The sequence below is a fragment of the Lissotriton helveticus genome, chromosome 5_1 (genome assembly GCF_964261635.1).
Source record: "Lissotriton helveticus chromosome 5_1, aLisHel1.1, whole genome shotgun sequence".
Taxonomy (NCBI): Eukaryota; Metazoa; Chordata; class Amphibia; order Caudata; family Salamandridae; genus Lissotriton; species Lissotriton helveticus.
The window spans coordinates 1,880,905,654-1,880,929,568 of NC_136065.1; the positions used below are offsets into that span (position 1 = coordinate 1,880,905,654).

At 39.6% G+C, this 23,915-nt stretch overlaps 1 protein-coding gene across 1 annotated transcript in view; it reads right to left on the bottom strand.

Moving 5' to 3' along the window:
• Positions 1 to 1,516: 1,516 nt before the first annotated feature.
• Positions 1,517 to 23,915, bottom strand: part of WNK4 (WNK lysine deficient protein kinase 4) — a 410,636-nt gene continuing 388,237 nt past the window's right edge. Inside the window, exons 17-20 of the mRNA XM_078645359.1 lie at positions 22,945 to 23,458; positions 6,824 to 7,026; positions 3,501 to 3,598; positions 1,517 to 2,376 (exon numbers count right to left, since the gene is read on the bottom strand). Coding sequence (XP_078501485.1) covers positions 2,374 to 2,376; positions 3,501 to 3,598; positions 6,824 to 7,026; positions 22,945 to 23,458 — 818 coding nt within the window. The 3' untranslated portion in view covers positions 1,517 to 2,373. The remainder of the gene's footprint in view (positions 2,377 to 3,500; positions 3,599 to 6,823; positions 7,027 to 22,944; positions 23,459 to 23,915) is intronic.

The following is a 23,915-nucleotide window of genomic DNA, read 5'->3' on the forward strand; positions in this document are numbered from 1 at the left end:
TCCATCGATTTGGGTGAGTAGACTTGTAATGGGTACCGTAAGGGTACTCTATGAACATGCCAATAATTCATGTACACTAAACGTTGACAATAGGAGAATCGTATTACAATGTTGTTTGACTTGTTGCACTATGTTTTTTGGGTCTCACATTTACAGATAAGTTCCAGTAGTACCAAGCTTAACATTGGATTACTGGTTCAGTATCACTATATTTATCACTTTTTTTCTATATTTTCTTCACATATGCAAAAACATTGTTTATTTCTTTTGGTCCTGATGAAAGCCTGGACACTTTCAAAGACCAGATAGGCTGAAACATGTTGACCAACCTAAACATCTTAGCAGTTTAATTTACACTGCTTTGCACTTCTTTTTAAACCTGCCAGTTTAAAAAGAAGAGCCAATAAATAGTTTGTTGTCCCTACTAGGTAGTTTTAGTATCACATTTATCTTTTCAATCACATCCAGCGCTGCACCCTCACAACGCCTAGCACTCACATATGGGATATGGGATGTTAGCATCCTTAGCATCTTAGGACATTCAATAAAAACATCCCAGAGCTCCTACCACACAGTGAGGGAGTTGTAGCCCTCGGTGGGACTAGGTTTTCTCACTGGGAGGAGAAGCCCATATGATGAAGCATGCCACCTATCGTGGGCGAGGGCAATCGTCCTGAAAGGGATTGCTCCCCAGAGGGGCTTTACTGAGAGACACATGTTCACCTCACTCCTTGATAGACCCGAGAAGTATTGTGTTACGATTATTATTTTGGGGAATCACTTCTCGCAGGTCTCTAAATTGTTTCCCTTGGATCCTCTCCTCACTCTTTCTGTGCTTTGGACACCAGCTTTGTTGCCACATTCATTAAACTTTTTCACATCGTTCCTATTAACTATGTTTTGTAGTTCGCCTTGCATTTTTATTACTTTCAGCCTTTACCTCAGTTCCAGTGTTATTGGTATCTAATAACTGGGTTTATGTATCATGAAAAAGCCAATGATACAAAAAATATGCCAGCCACTCACCTACTCACACCACACTGCCTCTCAACCAGAATTGCATACTAAATACATTGGGCAACAGCACATAGCTTTGTCAGTAGTAAGACTGAATTAGCTCCCTAACCCTGCTCTTCCCAGCGAGCATGCGCTTATAGCATTAACAAATGTTCCGGAGCACATCATCACTGACATTTTGGTTTGCCACACTCCTGATGTGGCCTTACCTTCAGTTTGGGACGCATAACGTGGGTAGTTATCTCATGCCCTAGAGAGCATCAATAAATAATGCACTTCTGATGTCACCAGTTTTGCTCCATGAACCTCTCCTTTTTCAATCAACAAAAACCTTCCCATGAAAAGTAGTGTCTCATCTTTATGTCTTCTACTTCACATGTGTTGCCTGTGTTATTAATTGATGGTGGGCCCTACCTCTGGAGTAGTTCCTAATGAGACTTTATGAGGGTAAGAAAGGAGACTGATAGCAGAGCACAAAATAAAACACACCCATATGACGTACTTTCCACAACAATGTTGTGATAATGTTGATAGCTTTATATTGCTACATAGCAGCGCTGTGCACATACAGAGGCACAAGTTTAGGGCGAGAGGAACGAAAACACATCAGCTTTTATAGGCTTCTGCATTAAAGTCACAACGGTGAAAAGATCAGAAATCCCGCCTGTTCCCTCCCTTCATAAAAATGAAGGTACATTTGAATATGTATATTTACATTGTACAATTAGTCAGAACATTCTTTTCTTCCAAAACCTTCACAATCCTCCAACTGTCCACATCCTGATCATTGCGATGGTTCACGGTAGTTCACTTGACATTATCTTGCAAAAACAGTTATTCCGAGATGGTAGTGTAAGCCTTCTTAAATGCAGCAATCTCCTTTTTATATTCACAGAGAAAGGAGACTGACGAAATGGCAATCTGTCTCTTTAAGTGGGTGGAGCCAGTGGAGTGATTATCATGTTGCCATGCACCTACCACGCGGCCATCTTTTTCAGATCGGAAAAAGGACAAGTTCCGAAGACTTTGAGAAAGACTTTCAGCAAGCATACAAGCACTTCTGTCCATACTTCCAATTCTGTGAGAGTTTGTGGGTATATCGAGAAGCTTGTCTTTTCTTCTCTTCCACAGCGGTGAACGGAACCATATATTTCAATGCAGAAAAGGCCTCGGAGAGTACTCCTGTGCAATTAACCCCCAGGACACCTCACACACACTGAATTATGTCTCTTGCCAACCGATGGCTTTGTCCATGCAGTGCTTCTTGTGATCACCTGAGGAGCAGCAGAAATCAGGCAATTCGTTGAGGTAGTCCAAAAGACATTCGTTGTGTGTCTGTAACAATCTGTTTCGTGTTCACTGGATTAGAAAGACAAGGCAAAGATTAGGTTAACAAGGTTCAGTAATGCAACATTTTTTTGTGACAACAGATGTGCTGTATTATCCAATATACATGTGACCATTATGTTCTTTGCATAGTGCTTAATAGTGGTACTTAGCTGCATTTTAATGTTCTAATTAACATATGGAGATAAACTGATTTACCCAGAATCATACAGGTTAGAAAAAGAGCTCGGATGTTCTTGTTCTACAGCTTAGCCACTAGACCACACCTCTTCCTCAGTTGAGGCAAAGGATGGACACAAGTGATGAAAGTGATTATATATGCCATTTTATGCTTATCAACTTGAATTCATTCCAAATGTTTAAAATGTTTACTTTCAAGGAAAACAAGATATGAAAGCCACACTGGTTGTTGACCCAGCTCTGATGGAAATTAGCTTGGCGATCATTACTGGAACGTTGGAGACACTCTTTACAATCGATCAACCCCTGGCAATGCAATCAATTTTGGGGTAAGAGAGAGAGGTTGACACACAATGCTCTAGCTTGTGTGAGCCAATGATGCTACGTCAGGCAAATGATAGTCGGACCTTATATGTGAATCCAAATTAATTTCAATTCAAGATCCCATGGAATGTGAGGAAACAAGAAACACTGACCTTACCTGCACTTCTCAGGAGCAACCCTTTACTGTACCTTTCTATAGCAAACACATCTCAGGAAAAACAAGTCTCCCTGTCCAGTAGAATGTTTATCTAACTAAATATTATGCTCTATTCTGATTTATTTTAAATTTTCTAGGGAAGACTAAAGCTAACTAGCAAACCCATGCAATTTGTAAAAATAGTATATGTCAAGAGGTGCCATATCTTGCTAGAGGAGACTCCCTGGGGGAGTTATGATCTCCTTAACGGAGACCCAAATATTACATTTGGTATATCATATTTCTCACTGCTGTCTCTCTCTCTCACCTACACACACACACACACACACACATACACACACACACACACACACACACTCACACACACACTTTCCTCCTTTCTCCTTTATCAACATTTTTTAACTAAACAAAAACAAATAGCAATGAGCTTCAATTCTAAATATTCCGCACATATTATGAATCATAGCCTCCTTACCATTCTGTTGAAGTCTCCAGCAAATGTCACTCCTTTACTCGAGCGTTGCTCTTGGGATCCCGTGCTGCTTCCACTGAAGGAATTCTTTCTTATGATCCCTATGAAGCACAGAATAATTAAACACACTCAGGCGTTTAAGGAACAGCTTCAGTGTAGTTACAATTGTCATCTCTGTACATTGAAAGGAACTGCTGTTATGGTGGTTTCTGTTAATGTACATAAAGCTTGCTGGACAGCTTTGATGGGCATTTACCAAAGTTTTTGTTTTGGTTTTCCAGAAACAAACTCCCAAACTAGGAGTTTGCTTCTGAAAAAAACCCGAAAAAAAACCCTCCCCCTTGTGAGCATTCCCCCATGGTGTGGTGGCCATTTTTCTTATTATTTTTCTCTCTCCCTCATTGCCAGTTTATTTTCCGCAGTGACGGACAGGAAAAAATAGACATTACACTGTCCATCTTAAATAGGGAGGGCAGTGTATTGTGCTTCCTCTGGCAGCCCCTATTCTGTTGGCTTTCCAAGGATGTTTTCTGTCAATGACGTTAACAGGGGCTCAGTGAATAATATACGGTGTGACCGTCTCTAAATGAGGTGGGCGGACCGAGAGTTTGGGGGACAGAGTACTCAGTCACATTTGCGACAAAGTACCTTATCCGCTAAACTGTAAATCAGGCCTTTTGTTCTTTAGTTTCTTAGAACAGAGGCTACAGCTGTGCCTCTTACTGCTCGAGAAACGGAGAGTATATATATATACCCGGAGATTTCTGGCTCTAACTTGTGTACACATGTGATTTTATTTTATAACTATGTATTTATACGGACATATAGGCTTTTCTAATTTTGAATATGTCTTTGATTTCTATGATCACGTGATGTATGGAGGGGGCGGAGGTGATTGGGTAAAATGTGCACTATAAAAATAAAAAATGTACAAACATTGGTTGCATGTGAACAAGGGCTCTAGTAGCCCGAAACGCATTATGCACTTTTCCACGAACTTGAGCAAATAAAAAAAGAAACCTGACATCTGGTCCTGTGGTCTGTCTCCTGTGTTTCAGTAACGAGAGGAGTTTCTTGTGGATATATATATATATATATATATATATATATATATATATATATATATATATATATATATATATATATATATATATATATATATATATATATATATATATATATATATATTGGATATAAACAAAGTGTTCCATCTAATACATTCTGTTGGATGTTTAGTGTGTGGCAAACATGTGGCAACAGTGAACCTGAATGTTATCCCTAAACTTGAGGGGACAGGGACCAAAAGAGCCTTAAGAGGTGTTACTATAGGAGAAAAGCCTGATTTTATCAGGTTGACAATGTAAACAGATAGAGAGATCATTTAACAAATTTAGAGTAAGTTAGAGAAAGGATCTTCCTCTAAGTCTGATCAGTTTATAGCTAGGCCCTTCAACCGTTGAATATAAGAGAACTGAAGAGTGTGCATAGGTCTTTATTCCATAAAGCAATCGTGAACTAAAGTGGGGCACAAGATGTAAATGGTGAAATATATATAGGCTTGTGGAAGGGATTGTTTCCGATGTAGGTAACTAGTGTAAAAACTGAAGATTTTGCAATCAAGACCTCCATGAGTAAGTCCTCGAAGAAACCAGACAATGATGCTCTGAATAATTTGTATGCAGAATAAAGAATACGTAGGAAAATCAAGAAAGACAGAATTTCCATAATACAACCAAGAGGGAGTTTACTATGACTTCATTTTCATATTAATCAAAAGGAATACCTTTGTAAGTGTCTGAAGGCAGGGATAGCAAGTAGAGGTTAATGCAGTTGGTGCTGCAAATAAGGATCCGAAAACCTAATCCAGTCCAACCACTAACCTAACCTAACCACCTTGCAGAATTGCCTCTGTATTCTCACAATACACTTTTGAGGAGTTCATGCTCATCACTGAGATAATGACAGAATGATATTAATGAAAATAATTATGAGCGGAGGAGATAGCTGGGTCAAGGTGTGAAAGCAATTACGTGTCATCGTTATGGCTTAAAAGATTTAACCCAAAAACCCATAAAAGGGTGGATAGTGGGCTGGTGTATATGCTAAATAAGGGGCACCCCAGCCCAACATTTTAAATCGGATTAAAAAGTGGAAAGTTTGACAGCTTGTGGGTGGCCAGAAATATAAGACGGTCTTGGAATTTGCCTTGCGCCACATCCTTGAAGAGATATTGATAGAAGGAATAATGGAAAATAGCGTTGCAGATGGTAGACAGAACTAGCAAGATGAGGGCACCACTGCCACACACATACAGAATATAAAGTAGTATCAAGAAAGTTATTTCTTTCAATGAAACGAGATTTTGCAATAAGCCACACTTTTCAGAATTCTAATTACACATGACAAAATAGGGTGGATGTTGGCAGAAAATCAGGATCTTTGTTAGCTTTTTCATAAGACATGTAACAATATTTTTTGTTCTAGCACTGTTGAGGTTAGTATAGCAGAAATGTATAGTTCTGTAATAACAGGAGAGATGGCAAGGGGATGTTCTAAATGGGAGTTGCTTGAAATGGCTTTGACCTGATCTCTATGTAGGAAAGAGAAACTGGATAAAAACTCTTCAACACAGGAATTAGACTAGGGAAGAAGGAAGGTGGAAACTAAACTGATGGCCCTGGAGTTAGTGGTGAAAGAGAAAAGGAAGCTTTTATGTAGTTCTTCTTATGGAAAATAGTCTGAGAGGCCACCATGAACGCTTTGTAAAGTTCAATCAAAGTTGAGTGGCAAGGTGCTTTTGAAAGTTATTTAACTATGCTAGAATTCTCTTATTCAAGACCCCATGAGTGTGAAATAAATCCACTTGGACATTCCTGACTGCAAGTTAATGTTTTTATGTGCATGTGTGTGTTATTGCTTGATGGTTAGTACTGCGTGTTTATAATATTTCAGACACAAGTGTATTTTATGGTCACTTTCATTTGATGTGCATACAAAGCTGTGTGAGATGGAAAGGTTTGTTCTCATTCAGGAGCCAGCAGCTTTGAGAACTCACGACTTATCTATGTGTGTTTCACCACAATAGTAATCTCTTGGCACATGTACTTTCAAACGTTTTATGTTTCTTAGAAAAAAAACAAGAGAAATCACCAAGCTTATACCTCAGACAGGTACATGGGGCAGGCTGACAGTTTGTTGCATGCCATACCGGCCATTCTGAATTTAAGCCAATCGATGAATCCTTCTTATCAGCCATTATCTTAATCTACCTCTGATGATATCAAAATCGTGATTGAAATTTCAATACCATCCTTTCTCAAGGTTACCTGTAGGTGGTAAGATTTCCAGCCGTTGCAAGCTGTTGCGGCGGGATGACGTGTAGTTCCCCTTGGAGAGGCGTCGCTGGCGGCTGGACAGCATGGCGGCCGGGGACACAATCCCAGCTGGAGGCACTTTGCCCATCTTAGAGTAGAGCTCCTCGATCTCCTTCTTTTGTAGTGTCTGCAACATCTGCACTTCGGAGAGGTGCCTGGAAGCAGAGGTAACACACTTTATTGGCTTGGTCTCACGTGCTTTCTGTCTGATTCTACAGCATGTACATCATTTGGGAGAGAAGAAATTACAGGTATTACTTTAGGACAGAAATACGCATATCGGCTCTTTGCTATATACATGTATGCATGTGTGTACGAGCTGAAGTCTTTAACTAAGCTCGCTGATCTGGACTGTCTTGATCCATATGTGGCTGGCCATGAGGCACATTCTGCTGTACTTTCAGGGACAGTGGAATCATGCGAGCCAGAGGAGACTATATCAACAGCGGATTGACTACTAACTTGAACCTGCAGTCCTCGCTCTTTGACTGCACAGTATATTCCAATCGGAATCAATGAGTGTGTATCTCAAATCCCTAGGAAGGTGAACTCTTGTACATGATGCGGGCTTAGAGGAAGGCATTCGGCCGAAACGCGTCTGCCAGGTGTTGTAAAACTACAATTAATAAGAATGCTTGATGTGTCAAGATGGTGTACTAAACCTTACCTGAAGCGTACCTGCCATGTGTCAGACCCGTTTTAATTTTGGAAGCGGGAGTTGTTGATATATTGATATATATATATATATATATATATATATATATATATATGTATATATATATACATATACATATGTATACACACACATACACACACACACACACACACACATATATATTTGTATACCAGCTCCCCCTTCCCCCCAGAGACAGCAGTAATCTGCTGTAAGCTGTTTAAACTGTGTTTAACCCGTTCGCTGCACCAGTCTGCCACCGGCTGTCATGAGTACTACCTCCGTAGTGCTGCGCAAGTCCGTTGGCCGATGCGGCCCCGCCCCGCAATCGAACGCCCGCACCACGGCGGAATTTACGCCACGGTTAACGGGTTAATAGGGACTGTGCACTTCATTTTTTGGCCAGGAAGGGGAGTACAGTTTTATACAAATAGTGTTGTTAGAGGATAAGTTTGTTAGGGCCTTACCAAAGTGTGGATTGCGCCTGTCTGTCTCCTAGGAGATTTCTAAATAGAGGAGCAGCTTCCAACTCCCTGGCCAGCAAACCTTGTCTGAGGTAGCTGGGACCTTATATAGTCTTCTATTGTTTGGTACACTGATGGTTGTATCTGATGTTTCTATTGGATTAGTGTCCTCATTGGTTGGGTATTTGAGGGTTCTGATTGGTTTCTGGGTCTGTGATTCAATCAATGTAAATTTGGGACTAGGGCTAGGGTTAGGATTTCTATTGGAAGTAGGGACTAGGGCTTCCTGTATTATTGGTTGTTGGGACTAGGGCTAGGGTTAGGCCTTTAATTGGAAGTAGCGATTAGGGGTTCTGGTGATTGGTTGCTGGACTAGGTGTGGGACTAAGAGTAGGGTTAGGCTTTCTATTGGAAGTAGGGACTAGGGCTTCCTATGCCATTGGTTGCTTGGACTAGGGTTGAGACTACTGATAGGGCTAAGGCCTCTATTGGACGTAGAGATCAGGGTTTTATAAACTGATTGGGTGCTTGGATTAGGGCTAAGATTGGCTGTAAGGTCCTGGTCTCCTATTGGTTCTAGATTTTAGGGCTACTGTTGTGATTGGATAGTGTTAGGGCTAGGGTTCCCATTGGCTGAAGGGGTCACCTGACTACTAGGGCTATAAACGGCCAAGGCTTAGGGTGTCTCTGCCCAGGCGTCGAAGCTAAGGGTGGAAAGGACAAGGGTGAGTGCCTGTTTGAGCCTGTTCGAAACTGGTCGGTACCAGGGTCAGGAATGCTGCCCATTTTCCCATTCATTAATACCCACCCTTTGTATTTGTCCCTCTGTATATAAGCATTTATTTTCACTTAAGATATGTGCCTATCTTTGTGTATTGCTTTTTATAAACATAATTATGTTGTTATAAAATCAAAAACAAAGGCAAAAAAATCATATTTGGTCTACATGTACTTGCTTCCATTGTGCATCAATGTGCATCCATGTACCATGTCTGTTACCTTTCTCCTGAAAAAGCATATCCAATGCACTACCCTATTTCTTATCCTGTACCTTTATCAATATCTTTAATCTACATATACTTAACTCCTTTATGCATCTATATACTTTCAATGTACTTATGGATCTATATATTTATCACTTTCTTCTAATTTAGCATTTCCAATGCACTACCCTATTTCTCAGCCAATACTTCTCTTAATATATCTTCTAGCCCAACTTTCTGACTCATTTCAAACTTCTTTCTACTACTCTTTCCAATTCACCACCCTATCTTTCACCCTATACATCTATCATATCCTCTACACCCACTCTCTCATTTATCCCAAACCCCATACCACTAATATGTTCCCCAAAATAACCCTTTCTTGACTCTCTCCTACTCTACCACTCCTTGCATCATCTGACACCTCTTTTACTATACCAATCCCCTAAAATAAACCTTTCTAAACTCTTCCCTCTGACTCTTCCCCTCCAAAAACCCCTTTTACTCATCCAAAAGCCTCCTCCTACTGCTATGACCTAAAAAAAGAAATCCTTCACTCTTCTGTCCCTCCACTATCCCTTTCAATCAAAATAACAAACTAACATATTCACTTCTCTAATTCCATATTCCACTATACTAATTCACCACTAATCCTTTATGGGTTCCAGAGTAGCGCGCTACTCGCCAACAAAGCGTTTCAACACCTCAATAGGGTTACAAGCGCTATATAAATGAAAACCTTTTTTCCTCTTTTTACCCCTCCCCAACCCTTCTCAATCCAAATAACTTACTAACATATCCATCACTCAAATTACTTCGTTTTTCACTATACTCATTTTCAACACTGATTCTTTATGGGTTCCGGATTAGCCTGCTACTCGCCAGAAAAACGCTTCAACACCCATCAGGAGTAACAGGTGCTATATGAATGCAAACCTTTCTTTTCATTCTATCCCTCCGCTATCCTTCTCGCTCCAAATAACTGACTACTTTCCACCACTCAAATTACTTTCATATTTCACCATACTATTTCACTACTAATCCTTTATGGATTTCTGGAGTAGCGTGCTACTCGGCAAAAAAAGCGATTCAACACCCCATCAGGGGCTAGAAGCGCTATATAAATACAAACCTTCTTTCCTCTTCTACTTTCTGAATCCAAATAACTGACTAACATATCCACCACTTAAAATGTACTTGCATGTTTCACTATACTAATTCAACACTAATCCTCTATGGGTCCCAGAGTAGCAGGCTACTCGCCGAAAAAATGCTTTGACGCCTCGTATGGGGTAGTAAGTGCTATACAAATGCAATTACAATAATATATATATATATATATATATATATATATATATATATATATATATTCCTCCAAATCAGTTCCACGAACTCGAGAACTGCAGCGCTCGTAGTAGGTGCGATACCCTACGGCTGAACCCACGCCGTTACACATCCAACAATTTTTCCAGGAAAGGAAAAAATGGGTCGCACATCCAATAGCGGTACCAAATATGCTTTATTTTTGCAATACACAGGCTGACATCACGTAAAGATCGATCATTTCCTGTCACATGTCCCTGCACTAAGGATTGTGGTGTAGTTCAATATGTACATCGACTTCGTTGCTTTACATTATTTCCCGCTTTTTTTGTGTTATTTGAACAGTGATTCTTTGTAGAGACTTGAATATTTCCTCAGTCATTTCTTTTAACCACATAATCACTTGTCTTGTTTTACTATTTTGTCTGTATTTTACAAGTTTCGGTCTTTGCTTGTGATTTTCATCAATTTCGTGTTGATTATGCGTTTGAGTCACATACATTATTTCTCCGCCTTCCAATAGGCTTCGTTCCACAGAAAATCAACTTCAACCAATGCCACTTTAGAAGCAACAAGCTTCCACCAAAAACCATTGCTAAACAGTATACCTTACGGAGAATTTCTAAGGATCCGTCGAATATGCAGCGAACAGGAACAATGGGAAAAAAACAGTAAACATACGATGGAAAGATTTGTGAGGAGAAAATATACCGCAAAGGCAGTAAGGAAATGTTGGATAAGGGCAAATCAGAAGACACGTGAGGAATGCCTAAAAAGAAAAGATCCAAATGAAGATAAAGAAAAAGGAAAAATCAGAATGGTCATGGACTTTTCCCAACAAAGTACTCAAATTGGAAAGATACTTAGAAAAAATTGGAAATTGCTACAATTGGACAACACTGTCAAAGAAATTATGGGCAATCATCCAATAATAACTTACAGACGTGCAAAGAATCTCAAAGATCACATGATACGCAGTCATTTTCAAAAAAAGACACAAGATGACTGGTTGAAAACTAAAGGATTTGTAAAATGCTACTCATGTAAAATGTGTCAGATTGCCAAACCAATGAAGGAAATAACAATGGCTAACAAAAAGAAATGGCAAATCCGACAATGTATCACTTGTAAAACGTCATTTACAGTCTACATAGTGGAATGCCCATGCCCCATGATGTATGTGGGAAGCACCACAGTGGAACTCAAAAACAGGATACTACAACATATGAGGGCAACAATTCATAAAGATCGTTCGAATGCCATATCTAAACACATGGAATTATTTCACCAAAGTGATTGGCAAAAAATGAAATTCTATGGCATCCAAACAATCCCAAAAGAGGGACGAGGTGGAGATCGTGAGAGAAAACTGCGACAAACTGAATCGCGATTCATATTAAATCTGAGAACGCTACACCCACATGGACTTAATCAGTCGTAAGAATTATATGTTCATTTGTAATAATTCGAAAAATGGCTTCGTGCACAGTGAAATGAAAAGAAAAAATATGAAAGCCAGACTTGAAATCAAAGGTGGTACAATGAACGAAGCCTATTGGAAGGCGGAGAAGTAATGTATGTGACTTGAACACATAATCAACACGAAATTGATGAAAATCACAGGCAAAGACAGAAACTTGTAAAATACAGACAAAATAGTAAAACAAGACAAGTGATTATGTGGTTAAAAGAAATGACTGAGGAAATATTCAAGTCTCTATAAAGAATCACTGTTCAAATAACACAAAAAAAGCGGGAAATAATGTAAAGCAACGAAGTCGATGTAAATATTGAACTACAAGTACCACAATCCTTAGTGCAGGGACATGTGACAGGAAATTATCGATCTTTACGTGATGTCAGCCTGTGTATTGCAAAAATAAAGCAGATTTGGTACCGCTATTGGATGTGCGACCCATTTTTTCCTTTCCTGGAAAAATTGTTGGATATATATATATATATATACATATATATATATATATATAGAGAGAGAGAGAGAGAGAGAGAGAGAGAGAGGACTTGGGCCAAGACACATGTGGGTTAATATTAAAATAATGATTTGCATTGCTGGGTTTTCAAAACGTGTGTTAGATTTAAGAATCCCAGACCCCCGCATCCCCCGCCCACCCCCCTCCCTGTGTCCCGCAGACCTTCCTTCAACACTCTAGCATACACTCTTGATCAAAATAACTTGAAAATGTATTTTTGTGCACTATAGCCCCTGCTGCACATGGTCTTCAGCTGTGTGCAGCAGGGTTTGGTCACCTGCTGATTGTTGCACACAGTGACTGGCAGATGGCCAGGCTTTGTGCGCATAGCAAGGGTTGGATGCCAGCAGCAAGTTGGGTGGCGGCCAGACTCTGCGGCCAACCTCCACCATGCAAAGCCAAGGGACATGCCTGGAAGAGTCATGGTACTTCTTGCCTTCCTCAACTCTGGTAATAAATAGTATACTGCACTCTATGCATATGCAAGTTTGGTTTATGCAATGCTGTTTATGTCTGGCTTGAAAGCAGAGCAGATCCCCGTCCTTATGTGATCAACAGAAAAAAAGCTTTAAGAAACACTACTGAGAGAAGGGCTTTGGGTCCACCCACATGATGATTTCCTTCATTCCAGATTTTAATTGGACAGCTGTTTTAGGTTTCTGCTGAATAAAAGTGCTTGTGTTGCACTTTATTGCCTTGTGGGAAAGCTTATGGTCAATACAGGAGGGCTAAGTTGCTAATGGAAACACCGCCAATGATTAAGGCTATCGACCTGATCTGTTTATAGTCAAAAGTTATGGGCAAAGGCAGTGGGCTGGCCTTATTTATTGTGAAATTCATATGTTAAAGCCAGAGTGTCCAGTTATCGGTTTCAACCAATTTCAAAAGATAGAGACCCTCCAGATTGAAATCTTTCTTACTTTATTACACGGTAAACCACTTACCTCCCCACTAGAAGGTAGCAGTGCCATATCTATCTTTCAAATTCTTTGTGAGATTGTATCTATAATTTAATTATGTTTTTCTAATCGTCTCAAGCTATGTATCTCGAAGAGGGCCGGGTAGCGCACTGGCTACTAAATCAATGTTGCCACTATAATGTATCCTGCTGATTAAGGGTCTTTAGTCATTAACAACTCTGATCGTGTCCCCCAAAAGAAGCATCTAGCAGCAGATTTTGACTGCTACCGCTCCTCAGGTCCATGCACGATTTTGCAAACAGCAGTACAGTGAAGGAGCACTGGAATTCATGATATGCAACAAACAGCATCATCAACAGGTGGGTGTTCACTTGAACTGTCATGAGGGTCACAAAGAGAAACCCCTAGACAATGTTAAAATCAGCTAAAATGATTTTAACCACAAACTTTTACCAAAGAGTTAATTATTGGGAGATGCTGAGGTGTCCCTTCTGTCGTTTTTAAGTGAGAATAAGTAAATGTTGCTGACATGAACATGCTTGTACCCTGCTGCAGACAGGAGGCCCTCTACAGTATTCTGTGTTATACACAGAAGCACATGATGCAGTGCTGCTGTCACACAGCATATGCCCAGTTCTCAATGCTATCCACCTAAGTGCCAATTGGTATTTTATGAGGACAAGCAGGATCAGTATACACATGGAAATGGGCTGGTATTTTCCCAACTGAAGTTACCAATGCAGGTGGTACTTGAAACTCATAGGGTTGGGAGAATACAGACCCTGGAGGGCCCATAGGAAATGAATAATTGTTTGTGGAATCCATTAATTCTGGGTCCGAAAGCAACAGTAATTTCTCATTTTGCTCCAGATATTCTTATATTCCATACTTTCCAGTTGCAAGTTAAACATCTGGGGATTTTACACAGATCTCAAAATTACTAAGGGGTAGTAACTGAATTTACCAGCCCCACTGGAATGATGGGCCAGATGTATGACTTTTTTTAGCGGTCGCAAACAGAAAATTGGCCGTTTTACAACTGCTAAAAAGGGTCGTGGTATGTACAAACTCTATTTTGTGAGTCGATAATTTATTACTGTTCGCAAAATAGGGTTTGAGAGTTGATATTAGGAAGAGGTGTGCCAAGGGCGTCCCTTCTTAATAGCGAGTCGCCCTGGTATGTACGATTGTTTTGTGACCATTGCAGTTACCACCTAGTTCAAGTAGGTGGCAAGCCAGATGCAAACATGTAGGGGCTACTGGGGACCCCTTCCCCTTTGTGTTGGGCAGCTAAAAAGAATTTTAAGAGCAGGCAGTGGTTCCACGGACCACTGTCTAGTCCTTAAAAATGAAACAGAAATGTTTCATTATTCTTTTTTTTTTAAATGTAGATCATTTTCCTTGAAGGAAAACAGGCTGCATTTTTTTTAACTGCTTTATTTAAAAAGCAAATATTACAACAAGCGCAATACCTCTGACACCATGAATCACAATAGGTTTTCTGTCACAGAAGTCCCTTTTATTGACTCTGTGCTTGCATGCTTATTACTTCTTTTTTCATCAAAAGATTTTTAACATTTAAGTCTCCCTTCACCTAGTACATAAAAATCTCTTCAATATTTCAAAACATACATCACATTTATAAAAACACATATACATAATGCATAACTTACTGGACAAAAATGAACTAGAAAAACAACACTTTTTAAACATCAATACACATAAGAACATATCAGTATTCCCATATGTCATATAGTGTTTCATTTACTTCAGACGTTGACAGTGCATGATTACACTCATATCGGGGAGGGGGGGGAATACCAGTGCTATGTGCTTTCATAGATCGCTTTGTGTCCTACTTTTGTCTGGGGTCCTGGAATTGAATCCCACTTGGTTCTCTGCACTATCTATTAGTAAGATCCTGTTAGGGGTCAGAGACTGCTTAACAACTTATCAATGTGAGTCAGTCCAATCCTACTTTACTCGCTGGATGAAACAGCGTCTTTTTGATCTCCTCAAGAGCTCTGAACCGTTAGATAAGCCGACGTGTTTCGAACTTGTGGACGTGGGACCATCACTTTATTTATACAAAGGTCTTCATGACTCGCAAAATAGGGTTTGAGAGTTGATATTAGGAAGGGGTGTGCCAAGGGCGTCCCTTCCTAATAGCGAGTCGCCCTGGTATGTACGATTGTTTTGTGACCATTGTAGTTACCACCTAGTTCAAGTAGGTGATAAGCCAGATGCAAACAGGAAGGGGCTCCTGGGGACCTCTTCCCCTTTGTGTTGGGCAGCTAAAAAGATTTTTAAGAGCAGGCAGGGGTTCCACGAACCACTGTCTACTCCTTAAAAACGACACAGAAATGTTTCATTTATCTTTTTTTTTTTATGTAGTCCATTTTCCTTGAAGGAAAACAGGCTGCATTTTTTTTAACTGCTTTATTTAAAAAGCATTATACAAAATGAGGGTCCCTGTGAACTGTGTACATATTATTCACATTTATTTGAATCAATGATAACAAAACAGTAGACACAATGTAAGCTAATCACAATGAGCAAATACTGCAATTTACAAGTTATAATATCAGTGCCCCAAAGAAGGAAGGAGAAAGAGTGGGGTAGCGTGATGCTGTGACAAAGAAAAGAATAAGTAAGAATGATAATATCCGTGACTAAAAGTTATATCAAAATCTTAGATTTGTTGAGTTTTATACAAAAAATGAATCGTCTTCAGATCCCTGAGCCAGAGCGAGGATTCATAAATTATCCCATTGTTTATCAAAAAAGTCTATATTGACACTGGTATGTAATATCCAGAAAATGCGGGCGGTGTCAACTTAGAGGAAAGGAAGGTAGCCGTCGACGTTTCGACCCCACGCTACAGCAGTAGGCGTACTTGAGGCCTCACATCAGGGTCTTCATCAGGACAAAGGTGTAAAGAAGGGTGCACTATAGTTTCTGTAAAAAGTATAAATGATTTGATATAAATAAACATCCCATGTGAATTGGGAGAGGTTACGATAGTGAATATCCAAACCGTAACGAACGGTAAAGAAATTAATTAAATAAATTACCATGGTACGTGGAGGTATTTCCATTCACTAATCAATAGCGGGATTCCACTTTCTCAAATTCATCAAATTCTAAAAGATAAAAATTAGAACGGCTGTGTCATGTCCCTTAATAAGAGAATAAGATGACATTTGTGGTTATGTTATCTCTATGTCAGTCAATGATACACTATTACTAGTCCATACATTAATCGAACCTAAGAAACAACACCGCGCTCCTAACCTGACCATGATAAAACAAACTCCATTCAAATCAGTTGTTACAACTGTGGTTGTCAATTTGGCCATAGTTATGTAAACACATATGGGAAATCATAGCCACTGTGAAATATGAACGCACACACATATTGAAATGAAATTGGAATTGTGTGCCACTGGGTCCATCCAAAACTCGCACTCATAATTGGAGGTGTCATTCATTTGTCACAGATGTTTAACCAAGTGGAAACGAAGGTAACACCTACGATGAGTTGTACTCACTATCACATATTACAATGGGTCTAGAACAACAATGGGCTTATTAATAACATTCTCAGATGGTATTTATCAAAGTATTCACAGTGGCTATGATTTCCCATATGTGTTTACATAACTATGGCCAAATTGACAACCACAGTTGTAACAACTGATTTGAATGGAGTTTGTTTTATCATGGTCAGGTTAGGAGCGCGGTGTTGTTTCTTAGGTTCGATTAATGTATGGACTAGTAATAGTGTATCATTGACTGACATAGAGATAACATAACCACAAATGTCATCTTATTCTCTTATTAAGGGACATGACACAGCCGTTCTAATTTTTATCTTTTAGAATTTGATGAATTTGAGAAAGTGGAATCCCGCTATTGATTAGTGAATGGAAATACCTCCACGTACCATGGTAATTTATTTAATTAATTTCTTTACCGTTCGTTACGGTTTGGATATTCACTATCGTAACCTCTCCCAATTCACATGGGATGTTTATTTATATCAAATCATTTATATTTTTTACAGAAACTATAGTGCACCCTTCTTTACACCTTTGTCCTGATGAAGACCCCGATGTGAGGCCTCACGTACGCCTACTGCTGTAGCGTGGGGTCGAAACGTCGACGGCTACCTTCCTTTCCTCTCAGTTGACACCGCCCGCATTTTCTGGATATTACATACCAGTGTCAATATAGACTTTTTTGATAAACAATGGGATAATTTATGAATCCTCGCTCTGGCTCAGGGATCTGAAGCCGATTCATTTTTTGTATAAAACTCAACAAATCTAAGATTTTGATATAACTTTTAGTCACGGATATTTCATTCTTACTTATTCTTTTCTTTGTCACAGCATCACGCTACCCCACTCTTTCTCCTTCCTTCTTTGGGGCACTGATATTATAACTTGTAAATTGCAGTATTTGCTCATTGTGATTAGCTTACATTGAGTCTACTGTTTTGTTAGCATTGATTCAAATAAATGTGAATAATATGTACACAGTTCACAGGGACCCTCATTTTGTATATCGCATAGCACCCAGGTCCCGAGTGGATTTTCTTGGGTAAACCCCCCCTTTTTCTCAATTATTTAAAAAGCAGTCACATACATGGTGCTCGGCTGACGCCAACAGGCCACCATCCCTGTGAGTGTTGGCCATTCCCAATGGGCAGCAAATTGCGACCTACCTCATCAATATTAATGAGGCAGGTCATTTGCGACTCCACTGTGAATCACTAAATGTGTCTGAGACATATTATTACATTCCATTTTGCAAGTCGCACAAAAATTGCAATTTGTGACCTGCAAAATGGGATGGTCGTACATCTGGCCCAATGTGGCCGGCTGTACATTTGAGGTCGTAGGTGGTGTTTGCTTTCTCATTTAGTGCACAAGTTTGGATGTTCTGATTAAACACCACCCCTTCCACTGCAGGCAGGGCTGGGAGACGGGCCAACTGGTCTGCGAGGGAGAGAAAGGGACTGTGAAATGTATGAAGAATGATTCTCCAGATGCCTTCATTAGCATGTGTGCTTTCCCATAACTGATTAACGCAGCACTTGAAAGCATGGAACAAAACACATTTACCCGTTCTGTCTAACTAATTATTATAAATTGAAGCATGCTCCCCAGCTTTGTTCAGCTAACTCACCTTCCTCTCTCCGCCTCTCAAAAAGAAAACACAGGGCCATTGGTCACTTCTCTTCTCTTCACTTCCTTACATCGATAAATATATTTTGTGATTGCCTGTGTCCCTTCAAGAAGTTCATTACAAAACAACCTCTTATGTCCCACTAGAATAAAACTAGTATTTTTCAAAAATGTGTAAACCCTGATAATCACCCATTTTCAGAAGTTTGAAAACACTGAAAAATACCCACTGAAATAAAATGAAAATTGACACTGAAAACTGGAAGGCCTAGTTAAAGCCAAGAGGCCACTAAAGGGGGATGGTCATTACACTGTGCTAAAGCTAATAGACAGTATTTTACTACATGGAATCTCACAAATGACATAATAGACAAGTGTTTGGATATTGGTTACCCTTCTGACAAACACTTGCAGTTGAAGATTTGAAATGTGATAAATTTTTTGGGGCGCATTTCAGAGGGGTTGTATATAATTTTCCCCAACTGTAATTTTACATATATTTGCTATTTTATAACTGCCTGATGGGTGCCAGCTAATGCTCAATTCCTCAAGTCAGGAGGCCTCAGTTCTTTATGGTGACAAGTCAATGAAAAACAGTATAGTCTTGATTGGTTCACAGAGAAATGTTTTGTCAGATGCCACAGGTCAAATCAGTTTATTATCAATAGAGACAACAAAGGGAGATTGCTGACTTACTGTGAAATACAGCCAATATACCTTTAAGGGTGGATTGGTATTACACCGTGTTGAAGGCTCAAAACTGGTATTTAGGTAGATGTCACATCAGAGAATAATTTAGTAAGCAAATGTTTTGGTGTTGGCTGTCACCTCGGGTAGAAAATTGCTCTGTGACAATCCTTGTTAGACCCTCTAAAGACAAATTATATATTGCGTTGCCAACTGTAATTGTATTCACATTTATAATTCTACTAACTTTTTGCCTCATGGCTACACTGTATTAACATTTATGCTTCATAGAGTAGGCCTGAGTTGGTTTAAGGGAAGAGCCAATGATAAAGGCGGGATATCCTGATTTTGGCTTAAACCAATAATAACTGATAAAACTAGGCCTGGGTGTAATTTTAATTATACTGAAGTAATCAGAGTAATTTTAGCAATTCAATGTTACTATTTGTTGCAGAATTACATATAATAATGTGATGACTTGCGCAATGAAGAGTAATTTTAGAAAAAAAAAATCCTACTGCAAGAGTATATTTAGCCAATTGGAAAATGGATTCTCACAACCATTTTGGAAAATAGAGGTAAATGCAGAATTATTCTTTTCGCATACTTCCTCATAATCTTTTTGATTTTTTAGATAAATCTGCATGATTACACTGCACTGAATTTACAGTTATACCCACCCCTTGATAAAACTCCACCGAAAGGGAAACAGCCCTCATTAGTGTAAATATGTAAACACTGATAAACACCTGCACCACCACAAACTAACATGCCAGTCAAAGAAAGGAAAATGAGAGCCAATTAATCATTTTTATTTCTTCTTGAAGGAGAAACATAATGTTACTTTTGTGTTACTTTTTTATACAAGAGTCACTAAAATATTGTTCCTCCTTCCTTTTGGTTCCTCCAAATTGTGTGTGCGTGAGTTAAAGGTGCAGGGTTTACAAGCGTGTTTAGGTTTGATCTGATTATTTTACACTCTGTAGAGAATCTGGGAAAATTAAATTCAGTTTTGATCTTTTGTCAGTGTTTAATTCTTTGACTGACTTGTGAAATGGCTGTCTCATTAGACCCTTGGCCACTATGTACTATTATATATATCCAAAGATACATAATGGGAAACCCTATGTTACATCAGCCCCCTTATCTAACAAGTCAGTATTGATTGGAGGTCCACTACCAAACAACTCAAGCTTTAAACTTTCAATGCAAGGTGTACCGACAGGTACCTGTGAAAAGAGTGCTGTCAACATGCACATGGGATAATGGTGAAAATATTACACAAGTGTTTCGTAATTCAAAATTTTAAAGGTTTCACAAGTTACTATGCTGTTGGCAGGGTTGACCATCCCTACAATATCATAATATTCAGTAAGGAATAGGTAACTGACCCTCCAACTGTGACCATGAATTTGTTTATTCAAACATTTGAATATAGCAGTCTTACTTTTTAAATCTATTTTTAGTCCTGTAAACAAGGAAGAGTCCTGAGAGAGTAAGTGTGAGAGGTAATGAAATAAATGCCTATGAATGTAAGCGAGAGTAATAAGATGTGAGTGTGAGTGCAATACACAGACGTTCTGTGCCTGAAACAGTATAACATAAGTCCATTGGACTCACCGCCAATGAGAAGAAACTACAAACCCTGCATTACTTCTCATTTTAATTAAATATGTGCTTTATAATAAACAGTGCAGAAAACATGTGTTGTAAATACTGGAAAAAACAGTTTTTGCCTATTTTGGAGGTTAGGCAGCTGAATAAACATCGATAAGCACTAATTGCAAAAGGTTCGGAAAACACTAAAAAAACTGCTGAAATCTACAAACAAACACTGAGAACAGGACAACCCAGATCAAGACTATAGGCCAAATTGGTTCAAGAAATGTTATGTCAGGTGCAATAGGGTGGATCTGTTAATAATGAGGATCACAACAAAGGCGCAGTATGACGATTTATTGTGAGAACCTTATGGTAAAGCCAGCAGGCCTCTACAGGTGGATTATTACACTGTATGGAACCCTGTAGGGAGGTATTTTGTTACTTGGAATCTCATAGATTACTGTAGTAGACAAGGCTTTTGCTGTGCGTTTCTTTGACAAACCCTTGAGGTTGACGATTTGCATTGTGAGAGTCCTTGCTAGCTCCTCATAGGAATGCCTGTTAGTTCTAGATGTCGCTATTCAGTTCTTTTCCTCTTATTTTTCACAGTGCCTTGTAGCTCCCCAAACAGTCCCTCTGCTCTGCCCGCTTTACTTCCATTCTTTTAATTTATCCTGCATTTGCCAGTTGAGCTTATGTATCTGTTTTCTTGCCAGTGGGTAAGTTGGAGAACGCAAGAATGAATCAGTGGGTACATGAATGGATATAGGAGTGGTTGGGTGAGTGGCATAGTGCATGTCATATTGAATGCATTAACTTATCAGTGACTGAACAGGCACTTTCAGTTATAAGCCATTCTATTGACGTTGCCAATGCTTGCTTTCATATGCAGTGCTTACAAAGGTGTTTTAACTAGAATACAAAGGGTTGAATCCGTGTAGTGAAATACATTTCATATTAGCCCAGCATTGTGAGTGAGTCTCCAGTTGCCTTTTTCTGTATAGTGAGTTATCTCCCACCACGGTCTACTGTTTTAATTACTACTTTGCTAAACACACTGGGAAAGGAGTCATATGGCTGATCTGGTGCCACCCCTTTCTGTTGCCCTGGCATCGGCCTAGTGCTGTTTTGCTTAATGACCAGTATTGTCTGGTGCCAAATGCTAACCACCATACCCTGTCAATCCAATCTCTTATTTTTAAAAGACAATCATTAAACAATGACCAATTAATGCATTATACACTGTAGCTGTGGTCAGAAAACAACATCCAGTATCCGCATGATCTGCAAAAATGGTACAACAGAAAGTCGAAAATGAAACCTACAAGTGGAACAAACCTGCATTAAATGGGTGAAATCATTTTCTACCCTACCATACAAAAAATTGAAATTAGAACCTATATAAAATATGCATAAAGGCTGAAAATGTTGCTGATCACCCCTGCCTCATATCTAATGTAAAAAGACCAATTGATGGACAGAATGCAGACCAATGTCATAAATTCACCCAAGAACACAGAGATCTGGGCCTAAATCCATTGAATTTTTTATCCAAATGCCATTCCAGTTTGAACCAACCATATGCAAATCAGTCTTGACCCTGCAAGCAATGGGAACAGTCCAGCCTGAACTGGATGAAAGCTATCCTGGCTGATGAGGGGTGAAACCCTGAAACCGGTCCTAGGATGCTTGTTTCCAGTCCAGGGAGGACCTGGGTTGGCGATTGGGGTAGGACAGTTCCCATGAAGCACAGGGTCAAGACTGATTTACATATGGACAGGTCTAAACTGGGGTGGAATGGTGAGCTAAAGAATGATGGATTTAACCCAGATCTCTTGACTGGGGGTGAATGTTTTGATTTGTTCTGCATTCCATCCATCAATTGTGTGTCTTTTGCTTCATATCTAATGTAAACATAACTCTATGTGCAAATGTTTGGCATCGGAGATTGAGAACGTCAAAAGACTAATGCTTATTTAGGACAGAGAGAGTTGGCGATGATGCAGAACAGAGCGTCCTTAGATGACTAGATGAACACTTATACCTAGGGAGACCCTGTTGTCAATAAACATGCATCCTGCCTTTGTCGGAAGGTTTGGAATACTATTATTTTTTTGATTTCTCAAAGCTTCAAGTTTTCTCAGAGCTCCTTATGGCATCCAAAGGCAGCATGTTTGCATGATATTATATCCAAAATGAATCTAATGCGGATCTTTGGCATACTCAAAAGCAGGTGCTTACTTTTGCCTGAGGTTCTCTAGTTCCTCAAAAATATCCTCGTCTTCGCTCTCCGTGTCATCGCTGCTCAGGTAGGAGATACCCCTGGTGTAATGCATCCAAACCTGGACTGTTGACGACACCTGCTGAGGACTCTGCAGGCTCTCGTCGTCGCTGGAAAAGTTGGTGTCTGGTTCATTCCGATTGCCGAGAACCACTTCGGGTGTGAACGTGATAAGAGGTCCAGAAGTTTCAACAATCACTGGGCTGCTGCTGATGTCCCCATTGGTGCACGGTATGGCCTGGGTGGGAGTCTCATTGGCTTGATCAGAACTCGTGGCATCCGTGTCTGAAGAAGCAGTCTCGTAGACTGACAATGTTTGTTCTGAAGCCTTCAGATCTCTGGTAGGACTTCCCTGGTCCGAATGATTTTGGCAGCCATCGCCATCGACACACGTGCTCTTGTTCTCCAGGATGGTATCTATCGGCTCCTTGGATGTGGAAACCTGGAATCTTCCCACTCGTGTGGGTGTGCCCTCTGAAAAAGACCAAGAGCAAATGCATTTACAGATATACTATGATGATTGGCAAGTAAATATTATAACAATCTCAGGGGCTCACGAATTAACAAAGTGTATTCCCACTCACCAAAATGGTGTCGCGTAATAGAACCCCAATTCTGTGGCATAAGTCATACTTCACTCTACATGACAAGCATACTTGACCACCATGCAACTTAATTTGCGAAACCTAAAGCCTGTTTCTCAAAAATCTGTTTAAGGAAAAAGTACGATACTCCTATTTCATATATGAGAATGATATTTCATGATACTTTAAACTTACAGTGAGTTTACATTATAAAAGGCTGCAGGCACTACAGTGCTTTACAGTGTTCAGCTACCCTCCATAGGCTGCAGGGACTACAGTAGTATAGAAAGAGTTCAGCTGCCTAGCATACTACTACTATTGAAAAAAACAATAATCAGGTCAAATTT